The 23,890-nt window shown below is 37.0% G+C and overlaps 1 protein-coding gene across 1 annotated transcript in view; it reads right to left on the reverse strand.

Moving 5' to 3' along the window:
• LOC147414909 (connector enhancer of kinase suppressor of ras 2-like) overlaps positions 1 to 23,890 on the reverse strand; it is a 150,682-nt gene that overhangs the window by 107,263 nt on the left and 19,529 nt on the right. Inside the window, exons 3-4 of the mRNA XM_086470675.1 lie at positions 2,894 to 3,096; positions 1,486 to 1,573 (exon numbers count right to left, since the gene is read on the reverse strand). Of these exons, the coding sequence (XP_086326801.1) occupies positions 1,486 to 1,573; positions 2,894 to 3,096 (291 nt within the window). The remainder of the gene's footprint in view (positions 1 to 1,485; positions 1,574 to 2,893; positions 3,097 to 23,890) is intronic.

Here is a 23,890-nt window from a genome sequence, read left to right on the forward strand (position 1 = left end):
AATGAACAACAGTAATGGAGACAGCAACTCAAAATTATACTCTTTTCACCTAGACCACACGGAAAAAAAAAAAATCAAGCTCACACAAACAAAGTGCAATATCTGCTGAAGGGTGGGATCAGAATCCACTTTTTTTACTGTAGAGAAGTTAATTTTGCTTAGTCTGTAAATCAAAAATAGCCTAGTGCTCTAAACACCTTGTAAGAGAAATCTTAATAAAGGTACATAAATAATTAAATGCCTACACAGGAATTTTTAAACCAAGAAAAGAGAAAAAAGATCTTTGTTTTGTACTGAAAAAATGCATAAAGGACAAAATTTCTAAAAGGAATAAAGCTGAATACTGTAAATTAAGGATAATACTGTAAAATACAAAGACTGATATTTATCACCCTTAGTTCTTTTTTTTTTTTTCCAAGGACTAAAATGAAATTGAAGGGAGGGCGGCAGGCAGGGGAAAAAAAAAAAAAAAAGAGTTTGCAGAATGCTACTACTCCAGGAAGCCTTTTAAATCAAATGAGTTCTATGGCTGGTCTACCATGAGGTTACATGGAAAACTGTGCCAGCACAGGCCAGAGGCAGGGGAAGGCAGTGGAGCCCTGTATATTGGAGGTAGGGCCAGTTTAAGGTGCTTACAAAACTGCAGCTTTAGCTAAGCTTTCTTCTTGCTTTCCCTCCTACAATACTTTCATCTTTCTTTTTTGCTTCATTCCAAGACAGCCCTGCACCTGTTCTCTAACCTCTTCACATATTCCAATAACACTATTTTGTCTCATTAATACTTTTATCCTCTCACAGGAGAAGCAGCTCACCATAAATATTTGTAGAACTAATTTCCACTCAGTCTTGCCATACCTGTGTGTCACCTCTTGTCTTACTTCAGGGCAGACACTGTCAGACACTATCATTATTTGTATATTAGGTATCACTACAGACCAGATAAACTAATTTTATGTAACTGTAGACTGTATTGTATTACAATTAATTAATGAACGTCAGTGATGATAATACTACTACCCTTATTTGTTCCATATTTTGTTTGTTTAATGTTATGACTATTTCATGTTAATCACTAAACATCTTTCATGTAACTGTCTTTCTAAGTGAAGAAGCCACAGTACAGTTTCTGGACATATTCGTATGTATTGTAAGAACTTGTTGCTGAAAGATTTTTGATTTATATTTTGATCTGTAATAAACTGTTAGTAGTAGTTAAGCTTTTTCCCACTGTGGCTTTGTTTTTTTTTGTTTAACACTTGCATGGTGGTAGATAACCTGACATGAATTGTCTACTCAAAAGCAAAAAGTGAATTATTTTTAACTTCACACTGTCCTTCAATCTATCCAGGCATATGAGGATAATCAAAGTCCAGAAATTTTCCCATCACTTTTTCTAGTAAAGTAAAATCTTAGTAATGTTTTTACTGTTGCAATTTTTAAGCAACAGTATGAAGAGGACTCAGAGGGGCAGATAACCACTCCTACCTGTTGCACAATGGTTGTTAGTTCCAGGCACAGTTGAACAATGTTGTTTTTCAGCAGTGAGTATTCCGTCACACTGACAAATGGAGACCTGTGACAAAGGAAGGTACAGCATTAGGGATTATAACTCCTATTTACAGTATAAGCAGATATATGTAATGTAGAGATCAGCTCTACACCACAGAAATGTGAAACACCCAATCACGACAATCTCCAGCAGCAAGTTACACAACCTTTGTAATATATGCCTTTGAAACAAGAAACCACGAAGGCAGGAAGGATGTAAACTGGATTTTGGCCAGAACATCGTAAGTTATCATTCTTGTGGGAAGTGGAAACAGCAGCTCCCAAATAATTCTAAGTACTCCAGATTTCCTTTGTACAGATCATTAAAAAGATGGCATTTATAGTATGACCTCACTCTTCAGCAGCAGTTAGCACCTTAATTCAGAGAGCAAAGTAATGCTTATTTAGTCGCTAACAGCTTCCTGCACACTTGGATTTTCTCCAGGGTTTCCAAATTCTAGCTGAATCTGACCCTATCTGAATTTATAAGAACTGACAAGGTCACAGCCCAAGAGAATATGACTGCTGGCATTAGGTTAGGAAGATGTCACCGGGATTATAGAAATCCTGTAAAGGAGGGTGATTCACTCACACTGTGAGTTCTAAAGTGCCATTTATACATTCGAGAGCATTCAGATTCAAGATAAAGCTCTCTGTTGCTGTAACTCCAAAGAAAGAGAAAAAAAACCCATAGATGCTTTGATGCTATTTTGTGTTTTGGTTTCTGTCTTTCCACAGTCAAAATTTTAACTACATTTATTCAGAGAGATACTTTAGTCAAATTCTCAATTCGTAGATGAAAAAAACCCAGTTGTTGATGGGCATTAACCAACACCACAACTATACCTAACACATCAATCCTACTCAATAGAGGCTTTAATAAGAAAAATTAATTTTCTAAGTACTATAATTTATTTTCAATATTCTTAATTGATTTTGTCAACTTCAGCTTTTTTAGGCCTTTTTGATGGCTGAAGGACAGCTCCAATTCCACAATGTTTTCTTCCTCACCCTTCTTTCTGAAGTTGCTGGGGACGTTACCACTTGCGCCAGTGAGATGTCAACTTGGAACAGCACAAAAGTATTCATTTCACACAAAATGCTATCAGACTGAAAAAATCTGAAAAAGTCACTACAGAAAATTTAGAACACCGTCCTGACAGAAAAGGGTACAACATTTTGACTCCAATATTAGACAAATTTGCAAAATAAAATTGAGAGCTAGAATTCCAGAACACTCATTTTAATATGAAAACAAAAGCATACAAGAGAAAAAGAAAGAACAAATACAAAACAATCTAAAGAATTATTCTCATGCATAAAGGATTGAGGAATGGCAAATTACCTGTCCAGCCAGGCTAGTAAGTTCTTTGCAGCACCAATCAAGTCAACTACAGAGGTAAGAAAGTCATTTGGCAGTCGTCTGGAGGCCCTGCCATCATAATGGCCACTCCTCCTTCTACCCGTTATAAAGTTCTGAAGATTTTTGGCTGAGGCATTCAGCTTGTGAGACAGAGTTCTCAGGTTTTCAGTCTCCAAACCATAATTCTAAGGAGAAAGAAGAAGATTCATAATTAAGTGAAACAGCGTGCTGTCAGCTACGTGAACAAAACTGTGAGGTTAGACAGTCTGAATGGGATTGGCTAACAGATGCCTGGTGTTAGACTAAGCAACAGACTACTTTGTTATCATCTATCCTGCTAGCATGACAACCTCGGCTGTCACCGACACTCACGGTGCCAGAGTCCCCAGACTCATTGGTCCAACCAAGTCACTGAGGAGAAGGCAGAAAGAATCTCCATATGCTGGGTCTCAAGGTCTTTCCCATTTTCAAACAGTGAAAATGAGGCAGTTCACTACCCCCTACCTGCTATGGCTCAGTGTTAACCAACCATTCGGGGGGTGTGTTACTTCTGAGAACAGGTCTTCAGCAGTCCCTCTGCACTGGATCTCACTCAGATTTGGGTTAGTCCCTCTACTAACTTGTAATGATTTAGCCTTAGCAGAACGTCCCTTTTACTTGTGCTTTGAATAAGTTATCAAATCTTACATGGCCTTGGTGACAGGCTTTGACAGGAAAATTCCTTCCTGAACCCTGCTATTGTTGGTGAGCAGCTGTCCTGTATGTAATGCAATATGGGAACAGTCAAACCAGACTGGTACTCCTGTTTCCAATGACTGCCCAGGGAAGAATCTGAGAATGGAGCAGGCATGTAGGAACAGCTGTTAGTGGTTCAGAGACTTCAGGCAGTGACAGTGTCTTCATATTTAACAGTTCTTAATGGATTTTTTTCCACTGTTCTAATTCTGATGGGGTGGGGCTTCTTTTCAATCTAAGTGAACTTTTCCACACACAAGTCCCTTTTCCCTCTATCCACATTCCTTCATCCACGTCTCTGTCCTTTCACCATGAAGCCAGTTTCCCATAGACCCAGGTAACAAGCACAAAGATATCTTGGCTCATATACATTAAATAACAATTCTCTTCATCATTTTTCCAGAACAAATACTGTACAGTTAACAATAGCATCACTAAAGTAAGTAATTTTATTTTCAAAAAGTTAAATAGCAAGTTGTATTTGATATTAGTACACCATCAGTTTAATATTTGTGGCTAATCTTTCTTTTATTAAAGCACTGAAGGAAATCCCTCTCCTCCATTTTTCTCTCAGCTTCTACTCGTGCCAAGATGATGAGTAAGTGGATGTATTGGGATGCCTTTCCCAGTTAGCAACCAGCTAGGCAGTGCTCAGTTTCCCCTGAGAAAGAGTTTGATTTTGCACACTCAACAAAGCACTGCAAGGGAGATAAACCAGATCCTCCCATTTTTATTTCCAAGTCCAACCTTGCTTATTGCTGTGGAAACAAGCAGAAAAGGTTTCTCCCAATAATTCATTGTTGCACAAAAGCTCTGGAAACCTGCCAGTTTACTTTCAAGAAAAACTAAGCAGGAAAGGAAACAGTTTGACAAGCAAATCTATAAAAGCCAGAAAATATGGTAGATACGAGCATGTGTAATCAACTGGAGCGATCTCAAGTAATTGGAAAACAGAGAATTGAACAGAAAATGTGTTTCAGGAAATCTACCTAGTGAACACGTCCTTTGTTTTATCTTATGATGGCAATGTCAATTAATATCAATATAAAATTTAAAATATAGAAAAGTATAGATAAAATATGTCCATAGAGATAATCAGTAGATGAAAGGAAATTTTTCAGCACAATAGAAGTGCTGATGCAAGTTAGTGGTTTAGCTGAGACTTAGCAAGACACAACAAGGGGGAAAAGATAAAAATATCATCAAAATGACAGTGAACCGATATCTCCATAGACGACAGAAACATTGTATTGCTCTAAATTTAAGCTTGCCTCAAATCCAAGATCTTTGTTTTTAAACCAACTATAAAATGGGAAAAACAGTGGTTAAAAATAATCCTTGAAAGCATCAGCTCTGTGCACCTCATCCTAACTTACTGCACCACAGCTCAACTTGTATCAGCTGCTCATGTTTCTCTCTCCACTGCCACCCCACACACAATCTGTTTGCCAGGCTGAAGCTCTGGTGCCACAAAGCCTCACAAGCCCCAGTGTGGCAGCACATTAGAAACCTATTGAAGGAAGCTATCGCCTCATCAGCAGCCAAAGCGATGGGGTATAAAAGAGATTGTTGCAGAGGAGAAAAGAGCAAGCAAGTGGAATACACGGACAAATTTGAACCTCATCAATTATGATTCAGTGAATGTGTTTGAAAACAGGGATGGAAGAGTTGCAGCTTGTGATACTGAGTGAGTAGGTGGGCAGCCTTGTTCTGTATACTGACACTGCAAGTATCCAGATCTCTTCTAATTCCTGTAGGCACCTCATCTGCATGATGCTAACTGAGATAGTCTCAGACCTGCCAGACTAAATCATTATCATAGCTACCATATCAGAGTCTCATTTTCACAGCCATATATTCTGCTCTCACTGTGTTAAATATGTGCTGTTACTGTCAGACACAGCATAGAAACGATGCTCCTGAGCCTGTAAAGTTCTGTCTCCTGGCAGGTGATTTCTTTCTTGCACACTAAATCCTAGATAAAATTTCTGATGTAAAAAGAAAGAAGAAATAAAAAAAGAAAAAACCTCCAAAAGGGACAAGAGGGTGTCATTGCCATAGTCAGGAATATTTTTCATATCAAGAGTAGGGGGAAAAAAAGCAAGCTCCATGTTTCATGATGTTTCAGGTTGTTGCATAGTTATTTTTACCAAATTACTCTATCAGTGGAAATGGACATACATGTTTAGAGAATGAACACTGACTATTAAAGCAACCCCAAACATTGTTTAAAACTACACAATTGTACAGTTTGTCAAATTATTACAAAATGTGGATCATGAAACTGCTTAGCGAGAACAGAAAGAAAACTAAAGCCAAGTAAACTCCATTTCAGTAAAATGGGCCTGACAGATATATTGCAGAGAGGGTAACTACTGCAAGAAAAAGCCAAAGTAACAGCACATCTGGAACACAGAAAGATGTGACTGGTAAATCTATTAAATGTTGAAGCTTAAGTAAACATTTAATTCACATAAAAGCACTGTTCAAACAGTAAGAAATTCCATATATCCACTGAATGTAATATATCATAGCATTATTGTCTTCACACAAGAGAGTTGCATACAGATTATCTGATTTGTTCAGTGACAGACTGATTCAGTAGTATTATATCAGGTTGGAGCTCAGCAATTCCTGACGCCCTGTTCGATGACAGGAGTTGGAAAGAAGGATTTCAAGAGGTAGAAATTAAATGCAAACGTGAGATCAGAGCCAGATAAGCTTGTTATAGAAGAATATCATTAGCAATAATGCCAAGAAGCAGCTGTGCTTAATATGACACTTGTTAGGGAGATGTACAACTGAGTTAGGTTTAAGGATTAGTCTGCTTGCTCTTTGTAAAAAGCAGTTTTCAATTTTAGCTATTTCATCCTCTAATTCTCTGATTTTCAAACTGTCAGTGAGGATTCCTGCAATGGCCCTCGGTCCCCTCTCCTGCTCAGTTTGAGATGCCTGTTTCAGTGTTCCTGGTGATTAGGGTTATTGCAGGGTGGCGAGAGGGAAGAGACAGGGCAGACCACCTCCAGGGCTTTCACAGTTGATTGTTTTTTTTGAAGTACAGAAGAAACAGGTGGTTGTTGTCAGAATTCAGAAGACAGGGAAGAATAGCAGTTTTTTCGAACAACCTGAAAAATAGACTATTGGATTTACTAGTGCAGAGTGGAAGTTATGATGTAAGAGAGAAGTTTTTGACTATTCTGTATAGCTGAAAATGCACACTGGAAATTGAAAAATGGGAAATCTGCCTCCAAACAGGTATTTCTTCCTTTTTATGTCATACTCCAAAATGCAGAAATTGCTAAATACACTGTGACAGTGAACTCTCCCGCTCTGTGTCTGTATCACAATTCCAGCTAAAAACTCTGCTTGTTTTGTACATACATTCTGGTTTGAAGTTCCATTTTTAAAAGTCAGTGGGAAAATGGAGTAATTTTTTTATCTGTCTGACAATATAACACCGGTGTTTTTTACATATTCAGAGAAGTGGAACAGAAAAAAGTCATCAGCTATGGCTTAGGGTGTTTTCATATCTTACTGCAGGTACGTAATAACATCACAAAGTAGTATTTTATGCTAATAAAACTGTCTGAAAATTTTAGCTACTAAGATAAAATAGGCCAAATTATTGTAGCAAACTAAGATAAAAAATAACAAGTACAATGGAAAAAAGTGCTAATAAATTTTTTGTAAACACTAACACCTGAGGATCAGAAGCAGAGCAAGAAATACCTGCAGTATAAGAAGAGTTTATTTCTTCTGTGGAATACCCCCCTAGCATTATATACTTTAAGGTACTAATCTATTGAAAATGTTTTGCTATAATGTGACATAAAAAAAAAAGATGTAAAAAAATGTACGCACATTGAAATTTACTTAACACAGGATATAATTTTAGCTAAATAGTTCATATTGTATAAGTAATGTCTTTAACTTACCTTAAAAACAGATTTATTCTTAATTATAGTAGTTTTTCTTGATGATGTCATTCATGTAAGTAGTCAGTGTAATATATGTATAAATACTTGCATAAATATGTATAAACACATGGATGCATATGCAGCTTTTTCTGTAGGTGGTATTTTGAGAATGTTACAATTTTCACTGAACTGTAAGGTTCAGAGAAATAAAAGCACAGAGCAGCAGATCTGACTGAGAGATTAAAGGATACAACCCTGGCTGAAATTCAAGCATCTTGCATGAAAATTTGCCATGTTAATGCATTTAAAATACCACAATCTGAATGTTGCTACACTCCCATTTTTATGTTTCGTGCATAAACTTAAAGAATCCTCACAACTTATCAGTCCAGCCCAACTGTGGCAGCCATAGCTGCAGGTCCCAGTTCCAGGCAACAGCTCAGGACCATTAACACACCCACGCAGAACACATGCCTTTGCCCTGTGAGTGCCACCGTGCCCCTAACAAAGGCTGGTCTCCCGCTCCCCCTCCCAACCCGCCCTGGGAGCAGCACATCTGGACCCATAGCATGCTCCACTGCTCCTCAGGGCTAGTTTCCTTGTTGCTTTAAGCTGACACATTTGTGGACTGCCACAGCAAGGTGCTGCCATGCCTTCTTCCCAAGCCCCAGTGCCATTGTATAGTGAGCAGGATTAGGAAATTAATTTAAAAGCTCAATCTTCAGGCACATCTTCCCTACTACAGACTGGTTTTTGACCCATTCTCAGATTACACATAAATTGACTTAAAGTTATTGTGGACCCTCCACACAACAGCACAGGACCTCTCCCCACTGCTCTCCCTGGGGCATGGTTGCAGCGCAGGGCTCTGAGATGACCAAGAAAGAAAATTCCCCAAAGCAGCTCTGGGCTTTTGGAATCTCCACTGGGAAAACACAATGTGCCAGATGGGATCCCGCAGCTCCCTGCTGGCTACAGCACTGTCTGTACAGCTCCTGCAAAGGCCATATCTTTGCAACAAAAATGACAGTGTTTGTGATAGCATAGTAATTTAGCACTTAATGACTAAAACCAGGCAAACACAGCCCGTTTAATAACAGCAAAAATCCAAAATAATCATGCACTATGATTTTATCATAAGTAGTTCTGACACTTATGTAGAATGAAAACCATCAAAACACACTTTACTTTTTTAATTTCCTTTCTGGAGGTATGTTTTTAAAGGTTAAGGAACTAACAGAAAACACAGTAGAAATCGTATTCTAAACCACTTGTCTCTGTAAACATGTGTTCACCTTTCCTGTAGGCCTCCTTGAAGTACTGGAAGGCCACTATAAGGTCTCCCTGGAGCCTTCTTTTCTCCAAGCTGAACCACCCCAACTCTCTCAGCCTGTCCTCACAGGGGAGGTGCTCCAGCCTCCTGAGCACCTTCGTGACCCTTCTCTGGACCCACTTGAGCAGGTCCATGTCTATCTTAAGCTGGGGGCCCCCAGAGATGGACTCAGCACTCCAGGTGGGATCTCACCAGAGTGGGGCGGAATCACCTCCCTCGACCTGCTGGCCATGCTGCTCTTGATGCAGCCCAGGATGCCATTGGCTTTGTGGGCTGCAAGTGCACATTGCTGGGTCATGTCCTGGTTTTTGTCCATCAGCACCCTGAGTCTTTCTTTGCAGAGCTGCTCTCAGTCTGTGTTGATATTGGAGATTGTCCCAGGGCAAGTGCAGCACCTTGCACTTAGCCTAGCTGAACTTCATGAGGTTCACATGGGCCCACCTCTCCAGCCTGTCAAGGTCCCTCTGGATGGCATCCCTTCCCTCTAGCATATCAGCCACACCGTTCAGCTTGGGGTCATCTGCAAACCTGCTGAGGGTGCACTCAATTCCACTGTCTATGTCATCATTAAACAGTATTGGTCCCAGTAACAGACCCTTGAAGGACACCGCTTGTTACTTCTATTTGGACATTGAACCATTGAGTGTAACTTTTTGGATGTGGCTATCCAACAAATTCCATAACCATCTAATAGTTGATCTATCAAATCTATCTCTCTCCAACCTTAACTTAAGAGCAGTCTTATATGATGCCTAAAAGTGACCTCCATCTAAAAACAACTAACAAAATCCATTAGGGATCATATGAATCAGTACATGTTCAGGTCTAGAAGCTGGAACCTAAAACTTAACATATCTCCTGAATGGTAAAAATGCGACAATGATTATAATAAAATGCATGTTTTGACAACACTTAATGAGAAGTTAAACAAAATAAATGAAAGAGTGCAAGTTTTATTAAGGAAACTCTGTGTCAGATTTAGTTCATTCAGACTTGTCACTGCACAGTAGCATTTTAATTGGGTAATGATCATAATCACATATTCTATGGGCAAAGGAATGAGGCATCTGAATTACAGGCGATTGAACCCAACATGACCTAATTCTCAGAATGTCTTATCACAAACCCCCGCTTGTGCACAGTTTAACTTATCTGTCTGTAGTAAATGTCTAGTGGAATTACTATTACAATGATTGTTCCAGTTACTTTATAACAAGGAGATGCTGTACTGCACACCAACATATATTAACACACAAAATTATACCTATTTTGATATTAACCAGGATCAATTTCCCAAATCACAAGAGCAGCTTAGCTTACTAAATAAATTTGCTTTACTCTTCATTAGGGAAAGGTAAAAATAGAGGGCACAACTGGATATGTGCTACTGAAACTAAAATATTTAATAATTTATATATTATAAAATATAGAAAATCCTAGCCACTCTTGTTTTGCAAACTATAAATGTGTTAAAGAAAATATATTCCATCTTTGCGGCTGGGGACTGCAGTTCAAGTAAAACATTGCCCAAATTTGTTCTAGCTTTTTCTTTAAAAGCTTTTCTTGTTCTAAATCGGTAAATTAACAACACTATGTAATAAAAACAATCCTTCTCGCTATCTTTAATAACGTTTGCTTACCAGTTCATTATGACAGTTAAACTGCTGCATCATAACCTAGTTTATGTGTACAGAACACAATGATATTTCATAAAAATAAAAGTATGCAATTTATTAATAACTATGGTAATACTATGCAAATACGCATCATCACAATACAAATTAGAGTATATTATCTGAAACACCTCGATTCTTTTCTTTGTGTAGTTTTCCTCCCCCTTGTGCTCTCTTCCATTATAATTATCTTACCTTCCAGAAGCAAATTTTGTCACAATTCTTTCTTGTCTCCCAAGTCTATAATTTGGAACTTGTCACAGTGCTTCTAAGCACTTCATATGCCTTCCTATTATCTTGTAAATAGATTAGGTAGATAACGTGCTAAGATTAAATATTTTAACCTTATTTAAAAACTTAACATTTGCATTATATTTTTTTACTTTCAGAAGAAGCTTTAGCATTTCCACTGTAATTGATATATAAAAATGTCATCAAGCATAATTACGGTGCCCTGAAAAATATTTTATTGAAAAAGCCACGTGTTTCTGATTTCAGATAAGAATTAAAACATGATAGTCTTTCCTTTAAAAATCAGACTCAAAAAGACCATAAGACCAACCTCTGAAACAGTTTTTTTTCAGAATATGGTATTTCAATAAATTGTTACATTTAAAATGCACTTTAAAATTATATCTCACCATACTACGTGGTCACACGGTATGATCCAGCACATCATGACACATCCATTAATGTAATTTTGGTTAAGATATGTAAAAACATGAAATATGCTGTTCAATTGTGTAGACTGCTTATTGCCATAATAATGACGAGTAGTTTTATGCAAATAAAAATGCCTCGATCACAACATCTGATCCTGGATGACTTGGGCCACTGGTCTGAGAGTCTTTCAACATATAGAAGGTTCACTCTGTAATGCACCCAAATATATTTTTAAGGATCATGACACTCAGTCTGCTGGCCATGTTCATGGAATACCTTAATTTCTTTTTTTCCTATATTTTTTTTTGTTTTCTCCCTCTTATTTTCTCCACCTCTTGAAGAGATTTTGTTTATTTTTTAACTTCTAAAACCTTCGTATATTCTTCACAGTTTTAGATTACTCATTCAGCAAGCACTCAAATTTTTTCTGTTTTTAAATAGTCTAAATACCTGTACCTTGATATATATCATATATCTTTTTTTCTGTTCAATAAATAACTATTTAAACTGTAACCTAGACTGTAGGTGCGTAGCAAGAACTATGGAACAATAGCAGGAAAGAATGGTGTTTTAAGGTTTTATTAAACAATATGCAGTCAAAAAAAAACTTTTGTATTTTCTAGATCAAAATATATGTTCTAGATGTAACAGATACTTGTTATATCGAAATCATCTGACATTACAACTGGAGTAGGACCAAAGATACATGGGGGACCAGCTGTTTTATGTATTCTACTCTTTGCTCGGAATCATCTAGAATACTGAAACAGCTATTTGTCTGTGGAATGCCCATTCTCATGAAAGCTTTAAGAAAGGAAAATTTTAAGAGAAGTTATTCCCTCTGAAAGGAGAGCTCATGTCAGAGCAAAGTGGAGCATGGTCACTTACACGTCTGAACCATTACCAGTTTTTTCTATTCAGGCAAAGAACCATCAGTTTCGTAAACAGGAGAGACTGATCCTAACCTGTGCTTAAAACAATGCTTTGGTTTATCTGAAAAAGAATGCTTTTACGACTTTCCCTTTGAACATCAGCAGCATCCCTCTGAGCTGTTCATAACTGTTCTCCATCTAATTCACATTTTCTGCTCAACACTATCTTCACAGAGTTTAGATCTAGACTCCTTGGAAGTGAATTTGCATTTTAAAAATTTCTCCATTTCAATATGCATTTAATGTTTTCTCCTATTTTGGGAGCAAAACCTTAATATTACAGCAGCATGAAATAATGAGACCTTCTCATAAACACTAATATAAAATGGTGAATGTATTGCACCATCCACACATCATTTGTCCTCTGTCAAGCTGACATCTGTGCGTATCTAATAGCCCCAACGTCGACTCTCAGAAAATACACCAGTAGGAAAACAAAGCTGTGGTAGCATTTCTTTTCTGATACTCACAGAAGCAAGACCAGAGAGGATTAAGGAAGTTAGTCTATTTTGTGGCTTCTTTTCATGCCACAAGATAAATTGTTTCCAATTACTTTACTTCAGAATTAAGGACTGATATGCATATGGCTTCAATTAAAAGCACACGTAAGCCAGACATCTCTGATGGCTTGACCTCTTCCATATGTGTATGAAAACAAGCTATGCAGAACATGCTGAGTGGGGATACCATGCTGATCAAACAAGACCAAAGGATGACCTTTGATTACCTCCAAAGACATATTAGACCATGATCTGCTAACTTTTAACAATGATTACTGAATATTCCCTCCATTAGTGCTTACCGTGCCTGCAATTGTTTCCCAGTGTGCGCCATGCTGCATGCTACTGCCGATACATTATGTGTCTCTCAGAAAGACCTAAATTACACCTAAATTCTTCTTTAAATTTCATGTTGCCAATCCAGGGAACTCCACTGGCTTCATTTCGAGGACAAAACATCTCAAGCCTTTGCTATACCTTTCCAGTGCTCTCTGATCTTTAATCTCACGTGCTGCATCCTTCTCAGCAATACCTAATGAAGCCATACATTTACAGCACACTGGTCAATAACCACAAATCTTTTTTATTTGTTATTAAAACCTTGTCGTCAATTAAACTTTGCTATTTATTTAATAATAAATATAGTTTTGTGTAAGAACCAACTGTCCAATCACAGGAAGTCTCATTTTTTCAATTTTTTGAAGTACCTCTTGAAAGGAATTATAAGGCAGAAATGCAAGATTACGGAGGATAAGAGATTCAGTACATAACACAAAATTAGAATTTTAAACAGTGGTGAATTATTCAAAGTTCAGAAAATAAATTATAAGCTTGTCTTTTGGACATACAATGTGAACACTGACCATTTCACTTAGGTCAGACATTTAGCTTAGTTTCTTGCAAAATTGGTAGCTCCATGTAAAAATTGTATCAATTCAGGAAAGATATGCCACATATATTCATAACAACTCAGAGAGAAGCATAAGAAAATTAAATTAGTAACAAGATTCTTTTGAATGGGCATTAATGAGAATATGGAAAAAGTTAATTTATCTATTTTTGTTATGAATTTGCTGAAGGCTGCTCAAGCAACTCAGAGTCAATAATTACATGAATATGCATGGGCATACAGATATGTATTTGCATGCATATGAATTTATCTATAACTATAACTCATCACAGGTAATTACTTAGGAATTCATGAGGCTTAGAGCAATTGGTATTGTAAAACAGAGTGCTATGAAAAACAACTTCCTGGGAATTTATGAAAAAAATTGCCCCCTTGCAAATGAGAAAAGCAATTTTTCAGTTTTTTCCATCATAGGGAAAATGTCATCATTCTTCACTAACACTGACATACTTCCTGTATTTCCTTTGCACGGAGAATCCGTATGGCATAGTGCTTGCTACCACTGCAATATAACACGCATTGCACTGTTCAGTACAGTTTCAAATCAAGATCCTAAAGAAAAAATGAACAATTGCTTTCTGCAAGGGAAAGATTTTGCAAATGAAACACATAGCAATAAATAAAATGTAATCACTTCCAGCAATAACAAAAAAAAATCTACAGCCTTAGGAAAAAAATTAAAAGTAAACTTTAAATGTTCACAAAATTGTTTATACTTAATTATTTAAAATACCATGTAAGTCATTGTGCAATTATTTTTCATTGAAAGACAGAATTACTGATATATTTCACTTGGACCATTATAGAGACAACAATTTCATTGGTGTTTAAGACTTTGAACACATAAACAAACCAAGAAAATTTCTGTATATCACTGAGCTTTCGGGTTATTTTAAAGAAATTTAAATTCCATGTTAATGGAATAATACTTTTTTCATTTCATGGGGAAAAGTTAATCTCTTCCTGCAACAGTGTGTGTTATTCTTCCTTTTTATTCTAAAAATAGAATCCCCCTCTTTAATCTAATATGCCTTTCCCCTACTATTTAATGTAATTACCTAGGTCCGAATCAATATTCCATTAGCTGGATTCAGTCAACGAACTGTCTTTCACTGCCTGCACCACTCTAGTCCTAGGGTTTTCAGTGCTGGCACACCGCGAGTGTAACTTATTGCAATACTGGGAACTAGTGGTCATGCACAGGCATTTATACAGGCTGCTTCAAAGGTGCAGTGTAAGGAATACCAAATTGTTCAGTGAGCAGTGGTACTGACAAGGCCTGATTGTCAAGGGTCTGTGTCCTGTTCATTCCCACGTCCCCTTCTTCACGTGGCTCCCATGACAACCTGCATCCAGAGAGGCTGGTGGCACAGGCTCTGGGAGTCAGGAAGAGCCACATCTGAGCTGGCTGCAGAGGCGAGGGGCACAGACCTGTCCTTGGCCGTAAGGCTGATGCCTCTCCCCAAGAATCAAGTGCATTTTTCTCCCAGAAAGTTACTGGTTTAGGATACAACCCTCTAGAGACCTACTGACTACCACCGCACTTGCAGGAATCCTTGAGGACTTACTCTTCTGTCGAGTTTGGCCGAGATTGGCTAAAATGTTCAAAACAAAGTTGATAGAGGGATGAACTAGTGCAGACACAGGAAATGCGATCATGGAAACCTCATCTGCTTTGATAATTATTCTCACTTGGATGTTTCTCACACCTAAACATGAACAAGAATTCAAACAAAGCCTTCATAAAGACTTTTAATAAAGCATGAGAAGTCCAAGTTACCAATTTCAGCTGGCTAATGGATTCAAATTATATATTAAAATGCAATAGAATACAATTGAGTGTTGTTATGTAGCAATACACCAAAAATATATGCTAGTTTCTGACAGAAAGCATAAAACCCCTCTGTGCTGCAAGTCATGATTTGAATAAAACCTAGTATGTTTTCCTTCTGTATAACCTGCTTGGAGTACTATTTCTATTTGCAATAAAAGATCACAACAGAAGAGATGCCACTGAGTACTACAGATTGTAGAACTTAAAATTACTGAATTTAACTTTTTTACAGATTTTTTTTTGGTGAAATCACAGCATACTTTGCAAGATGTGTTTATTTATGCTTTATGAACCGAACACTAACTTTTCAAAATCTCAGGATGAGGACAGGCCAACAATTTCCAGCCATGTTTATTGTGACAATGATTTGAAGCCAGCAGTAAGAATTATATAATATGAAGCATATATCTGTAATGGTCTAATAAGTATGTATAACACACAAGACAACAGCAGATAGAACTGAAAAGCTACCAGTATTGAAACAGCACTTTTTTGCCACTGCTGATTTTCCCCTTCTTGTGCACGAAGAATTCAAACAACAAAAAATACTATCTAAGTCACTGACATGAGACTTGTTTTTACAAGTCAGTGCACACATGGACATCTGAGCATGGGAAACTAACGTGGGTTTGCATCAACAACCAGTAATTATGTCAGACAATGAAAAGAAGAACGATGAATTCCCACTGTCAGAGCTGCACTATATTCAACCAGAGAAAAGTTTTACCAGTCCCAAAATGTAATGCATCTACCAAAACCTGAAAAAACCCCAACCTTAAATGTAGTCCACAGCCAAATCTCGAAACAACACACCTGGCTAGATTTATAAGTTTTGACAGTGTTTCTGCACTGTCTGAAATCAGTGCTATTTCCATAGCTCTCAAAAGCTAGGGCACTCACCCAAACACTCTTGGCCAAGGTTCAGTTATCTAAGCCACTTTTCACAAGTTTCACTGTATCTAATTTTGCTGTACGTATTTATGTGAATCCAGACGTTTTGGCTATACAGTTCTAAAAAATGCCAAATTAATGCCCCTTTTGTGCAAAAGGCAGACACAGTTGCTCAGTGTTAAGTACCACATAATATAATAATGTTACCTGGAAAGCACGTTTGCTAGAGGCATTATATTCTGTAGCCTATGGCACTCTGTATAAAAGCAGGGACTCTTAAAATAAGAGGCTATGGCAGCTGACAATTTTGTACGTGTGTTTTTGTACAACAGCATTGCTACTGGTGTTATAAAATAAGTGTCATTACAAAACCAGAGTGGTCTAAAAAGTTTAACCTGATTTGCACCAGTTCCCACACTGCAACTTAGAGCTTCATCCCTTCAAGGTGGTCAACCCCTGGCTCTTAATCCTGTATTTACAGCTTTGCAAAATATTAAATGCCCACTTTCCTCGAGGCTGTGTGATAACATAAATGCATCCTTAGCTCAAAGACCCCCCCAGATATCATCCATAAATGGAAAAAGAAAGGTGAAAAGCACTGTTATTAGATATCAATGTTTGTGGTAGCATTGATGAGAATCTCTCACAAGATTTCTTTTTGTGGAAAGCTTTACTCAAATACACCCTAATGTTATCAAAAGCAATGTAGAAATGTAGATACACATTTCTATCATGAGGTAAGAGGTGACATAGGACACAGATACATACAAACATACATCTTTCTAAATCCTTTAGTGTAGAAAGAAAAAGCTAGAAAAGAAAATGTGAGTCCTCTGCTGCACAATTTATTCCTGTGTCGCTAGCAGGTTATTCCATACACTTCAACATTGAAATTCTAGAGAAAGCAATAATTCACATATATTGATTGGATACGTCAATTCTACTTAGTCCACAAAGGCTAGGTAAGTGTCCTTAGGAGACCACAGAGTATCTCCACGTTGCTGCAGACAAATCAAGTATCCAAATCTTGGCTAGTCTGTGGCTTGGGACACAAGAGAGCTTACACAGAGCAATTCAGAATATTGGAGCAAGGCAGCAGGGGAATGAGGTTAAAAACCAAAAGCTGGCCTTCCTCCTTTTTGCTGTCCACTGGTTTTGGCCAACTAGATTACTATGCAATAAAGGATGCCTTCTGCAACGCAAAGAAATCAGAGTAAAAGAAGCAATAAACATTCACTGAACGCTGTAACATGCAATGTTACGGCAGCTGGTTTCAATGGAAACAACCATGAAGTGAAACAGCGTTACTATACAGGCTTTTCTTTTATCACTGTGCAGGGAAAATGTCCATTCCTTCATCCCTGGTAGTAATTGTTATCACTATCATCAGCCTGGAAGAAACCAAACATCCAGAAGGGCTGAAACTACAAACAAAAACATTGTCTTCCAGATCTAAATCTCAAAAGAAATCTAAACGATGTCAGAAATGAATGTACATTTAACATCCCCTAAACGAGGGCTTTAAGACTATATACACATTGTAATGTATACCAACACTATTTGGACTGAATTTCGGTCAGTATTTTCCCTCCTGGTCTACAGCATCAGACACGTGTGGTTCTTCAGCACCGTATCATTAGCCTACCTACTCATTTGCATAAATTTCTGCTACTGCATTGGCCTCATAAGCAGCAGTACTATTTCTTTGTACATACTGTGGTGTACAATGTTCTCTACCAGTGAGTGACAGTAACTCGTAATATGAAAAAAAACCACATTCATTGACAGAATACCGCTGACATGTAACTAGACACAAAATACTGTAATGGATTATTATAATGGATTGTTTTATAAATTTATAAATGGAAATAAGTACATTTATTTTTCAGAACATGCAGTAGTTCCTGCAGTAGCCTATTCACCAGCCTAGCCTGCAATGGATTAGGATCTTCATTCTCATTGGTACTTAAACAGATGCATTTTCAGAAGAAAATTACAAGCTTTGGAATAGATTTAACACTTTGAATAGAACATGTTTCTCCTTATTTTGTGAAAAATAATTATTGCGTGACAAGAGGAAATCTTTCAACTATGTCAAAAGGCAGGAAAAACAGTCTTTCTCATTAGTCTGTTAAGATTGTCTAGCTCTACAAACAACCGATGTACATAAGTTCAAGGAATAAAAATAGGAGTCAATACAGTAAATTTGTATGTTTCCTGATTTTTTTTTTTTAACATAAACCCAGCTTTAAGTAGAAAGAATACAGAAATAGTTATAGCCTGAAGTAATTTATCTGAAGTTTGATAGCTTGATACCACAAAGATTGGATGTATTACTTGTAGAAAAGATTTAGATGTGGTCTACTGGAATTCAGCTGACCTGCAGTGCACTCACCGCTTTCTCTTCCCTTTTTGGACTGTACGCAGGTAGCTGATATTTGAGTAAAATGCAGCCAACCTCTCTTCTTCTATTTCTACTATATGCATATCATCTTATGGCAATAGACCACATACATATTGGAATACCTGAATAGGACAATTTCTAATCTGTGTTTGGCTACATGATGTGCAGACATCCTACAGAGGGTTCTGTGCCTTCATCAGAGGTTGTGTGGCCTTGACTGCTAAAGGCATGGTTGCTGTAGAAGAACGACTAAGTCATATAGGATAAAGTTTTCAGAAGAGCCCAAGCCTAAGTTTCTAGTGCAACTTAACACAGGAAACACAAATTAGTAAGTCACTTTAGGTTCTACATTACCTTTAAAACAATCCTGTTCTTGGTTACCTCCGAAAATTTTACACATTAAGATTTTATATTACTATTGGTTGTGCCGCTACGGTATTCCAAAATATTCTTACTGTGCAAACAATAGTCTTGGAACCCGTGTCCTACCATGGAACAATTGGTGTAGAGGTAGTGGTCCTTGAAAAGAAAACTGAGAAGACATCAAGGAAATTTACCCCCTACTTTGTAATCACTTACATCAACTCACGTAGCTGCCTTTACACCTGGTAAAGGAACACTGGCTGATTGCACAGTTGGAGAGTTCAGTTTGTGCTAGGTAGTCAACACAAATTGTATGTAATTGCATCCAGGGATCTCCTTTCTCAGCATACCAGGTTAGCAAGACCTTGAATTCCTTACTTCTTACCAGTAAGACAAAATCATTATGCATGCACATGTGTAAAATACCTGTGAACAAAAATACTTTTAGACTACTGTGAACTGTTTGTACAAACTTCATTATCTTCCTTCAACGTCCTGATCCTAAAATATTTTTTAAAATGCAGAAATTGACAACAGACTTAAAAATGAGAAAAAACAACAGACCATTCTAATAGTAGTTTATTTTTCCAAATTACATGATTTGAAAGGCTAAAAAAGAATGAAACAACTAATTAGACCAAGGAAAGGATGACACGTCCTATCTAATATATGGAATAATTAACTAACCCATTCAATAGTATTAACTGAATGGTTTGACATAGCATAAGAGATAGTGCTGGACTGCCAGGAGTTGAACTACTTTTCCAATTTAGATTAGTAAAGTTCTCTGGATGCATATATGTTTGCATAGACAAAAATAATGTATGTGCCAGGTTCCTCATTATACGGAGGAGATGGAATGTCTACATCTCTCACTGAGAGACGGCATCCCATTTCAAAGAAAGAAGATTTATTTCCATCTATTTAAGCATCAATATATATATATAAAGTGAAGATTTCAGCCCTGAACAACTACCTCTGAATAACCTTTGAAATATGGGGGGAATAAGTGTCTGACATATCAAATGACTTGTTAAAAATGAAACTTAATTACATGTCAGACAAAGTAAGGAAAAAATACTTCAGAAAATACTCACAGCATTGACAAACCAAGAAGTGTATCAGCAGAATGAAAGATGAAAAGGATCTCAAGAGAGAGATCATTGTAGGTATGGTCATTAATAAGTAGTATTAATTTAAGTAAATCTTGAATAATTTTAGTTCAGAAGAAACAGCCTTATCAGTAGATACAGAGACTGCTATGGAAGCCTGGCTGCTTCCTCTTCAGCATGGCATACCTCAGAATGAATTATTACAAACTTTCCATCTGACCGACAAAATACTATTACTGTGCTAATCCTGTTAAAGATATGCCTAATAAAGAAATATGTTAGGGGAAAAAAAAAGGTATACTTCTTTGATAGTTATGATTCGTTGTTTAAAAAAAGTGGTAAATAGGCAAGGAAATTAAACTCACACCAGTTGTTATAAACATGTTGATCCACAGTTGACTTTATTTCGCTTTCTAGCAGAAAAAGTATCATGCTTGGGTTGCTAGATTTTGCAGTAACTGTGAGAGAGTAATTTTCTAATCTTTATTTCTCCTTGAATGCTATCACAGCACAGTGCCTGATTTCACTAGCTGAATGTCTGTGAATTAACAGTACTTTTAATTACTTTAGATACAATCTGTATTTGAGCATGCTTTTCATTTTACATTAATTTTTCTTCCATTCATTATCAGTCTTTCTTCCCACTAGACTGTTTATATTTTAATTTGTGCAGGAATTAACAATATACTGACTCAACTACTGTCCTAATTAAATTAAATTTACTTGCATAGATTTGAACACCAACCCATGTTGACCTCAAAAGTACTCCTTTTTCTTCTTTCCAATATATTTTACTGTCTATCAAAGAATTATTTTCCCCAGGCTGCACTACTTCTTCAGAGTCAGCCTTTGTGCAACTAGTCCTCCAATACATATGCAGATTAGCTTTTCAGCTTTAATAAATTTACAGTCCAAATTCTAAATGGCCTGCACTCTTTGGTTCATATATGTTTTTGAGGTTACTTTAAATAAATAATTGTAAAGCAGCTTGTGACCACACTAGTAATGACTTTGATGATATTATCTTAAAGATTTTTTTTCCCCACAGCCATCATTCCCAATTTTCTTCATAATTAAAACACTACTCAAAAATGTCTTTCTAGAATCAAAGAATCGAAGCTGAAAGTATGGCTCACCTATGACTTTTCCTTTCATAGCATATAAAATCAACCCTGAGCAGTCCCAAGGTAGTGACAGTACTTTCTCTCCTACAGTGAGAGATACTCTCACATTTTGCACTTCAACTTTACTGTTCAAAAACTGATTAAACTAACATCTCAAGTTATTTAATTTTTAAGGTAAAGTACATATACTTCTATAACAGCATATTGCCACTTCTGTTATGCATGGATGTATCGCATACTTCTATTTTTCCCTGTTCACATTTCTTACACGTCCTTCTTTTCTACTGCAAGTCATCTTCTTCCAGTGTAGAATCGCATCTACATAGGATTCTCACATGTGATGCCTAGTTAAAGAAAGCTCTGAATTCAGCTATTTTTCAAAACAAAAATTATGATCTGTGATTGTACATATTAGTAATATCTCTTCTGATTTTATTCAGAAATAATATCATGGTTTGAATCAATTAACAAAAACACAATATTAGGTGGGTTTTTTTCTTTCTTTCTTTTTTTTTTTTTTTTTTGTAAAAAGTGGATTTAAAATTGTATTGAGGACAAATGCATAATAGAAAACCTTCCCTGCCTTTAATAATCTGCATTTGAGAGTTCAGCTAATAGGTGGTTTAGGACAGGGAAGAAAAAACACAGGAGATGTCTCCATTATTTTTTGTTTTCTTTTGCCCTTATGGTTAATCCTAATTATGGATCAGCATTTGTTATGTACATGCTATGCAAAGGTTTGCATCACTATGGTAGAAGCAGAGGCATTGCTCTTTGATGTGAAACCCCAAACAACTACTCCTCACCCCCCTAAAAGCCCATGGGCTGATGGCCAGGCCCTTAGGGAGTGCATATGGGAAAGACTGCTTCAAAACGTGCAGTTTCAGGGTGTTCCAAGAGCTTGAGCTAAGCGAGTCAAACGTCTCTTGGTTTCCTGAAGCAACATAGCTGTTCTGCAGCTAAACTCATGACCCATGTGCAGCTGAATTCCTGATGCATCACTGAGCCTAAGCTTACCTGAGAGATTTCTACAGTACATTGGAGCTGCTTCTGTTTGAAGCATTACACAAACCATCCAGCTAAGATGGAGCGGAACATCCTGCTAATACTGCCTGGAAGAAATAGGTCACGTAACTTGGACGCTGCCAATTGCCAAACAGAAATCAATTAAGAAATCCATGTACAGGAAAAAAATAAAAATCAATGCTCATTGACATGGCCCAGTGAGTGGATGATGTGCAGAGTACAAAGTAGTACTGACATATATTGATATAAACAGGAATGCAGCTATCTGTGATCCAGATAGGAGGAAAACACAGTGTGCATAGCTTTGTGGCTGCTCTGCCACAATGCTGAATGGAGCGAATGGAGGGACAGAGGGAGAGAACAAACTATCGCTCCTGCTGTTACCACCCCTCTACATGTGGGATTTTAGACCAGATTGTTTGAATTGATGTTTCTTCTCAATTTTTTCACAAGATTAAAAAAAAAATTTTTTTGAGAATATGTATATGTGAATCTACAAATACACTTTCTTTGAACTCCAGGCACGCTGTCCATATGTACAAACATACAGACAATGCATTGATGTATTGACATCTTACTGCCTGGGGCTGTATTTTAGCTGCTCATAAACTGTATTAAATTTGCTTGTAATGTAACTCAGGAAATCAGAGATAAAATGACATGATCCTTAAGACATTCCAATTCAAATAATTTCTTATATGTTAGTTCCTGTTTAGTGCCACAAGCGAAACACAGATACCACTATATATCCCCTCCCCTTTTTTTTAAAAATTACTATTTAAATAAGTTCTTTCCTCTGTTTTTTTTTTTTTGTAGGCTAGCTAGTCTAAAAATTCATTACAGTGATGAACTCCAACTCACAATTTTCACTGACCACTTACCCAGCAGTCAGATCTTAGTGCAATAATCTATTAATGTTTCAAGATTTAGTACAGAACAAGAATACAATTGTAATACCTTAGAAGTACATTTCAATTCTTAATAAAGGCAGCATCAGTTCTCCTACCGTTTAATTACTGTCATTACTTGAAAGAATTAAGATTCTTAATGATGCTTTTTGGTTACATAGATTAAAATTCTTATGAATTATTACAGATTAAAAATAGATATTATACTTAATCTTGTGAAACTTTTACTTATGATACTGGCTCAGTAAGAAGCTGCAAGAATTGAAGAACGTGTTGCGCGTAGCAGCAAGGCAGAGCTGTCAGCAGCAAGAGAATAAAGAGAATACCCCCAAGAGCGGAGCTGCAGGCAGCAGACTCACTCAGCAGAAAGCACATGGCATGGGCAGTAAGATAAAAATTTAGAAGCAGGAAAAAAAAAAGCAAGTCCTTTAGAGACAGAGTGAGAAAGGAAGGGTAAGGGCTTAAAGGCAGGAGGCTAAATAAATGATACCAGGAGCTGGAAAATCCCCATCCTGCTTTAAAAGAAAAAATAAGGTCATGAGATGGCACAGCAAGAGAAGAGCTGCACTATTGACCAGCAGCATGGCCAATATTTGAAAAGTATGGTTTCTTTGTTTAAAAAAAAAAAAACACCTAAAAAAAACCAGCAAGGGT

The sequence above is a fragment of the Leptosomus discolor genome, chromosome 9, assembly GCF_034619465.1.
Source record: "Leptosomus discolor isolate bLepDis1 chromosome 9, bLepDis1.hap2, whole genome shotgun sequence".
Lineage (NCBI taxonomy): Eukaryota > Metazoa > Chordata > Aves > Leptosomiformes > Leptosomidae > Leptosomus > Leptosomus discolor.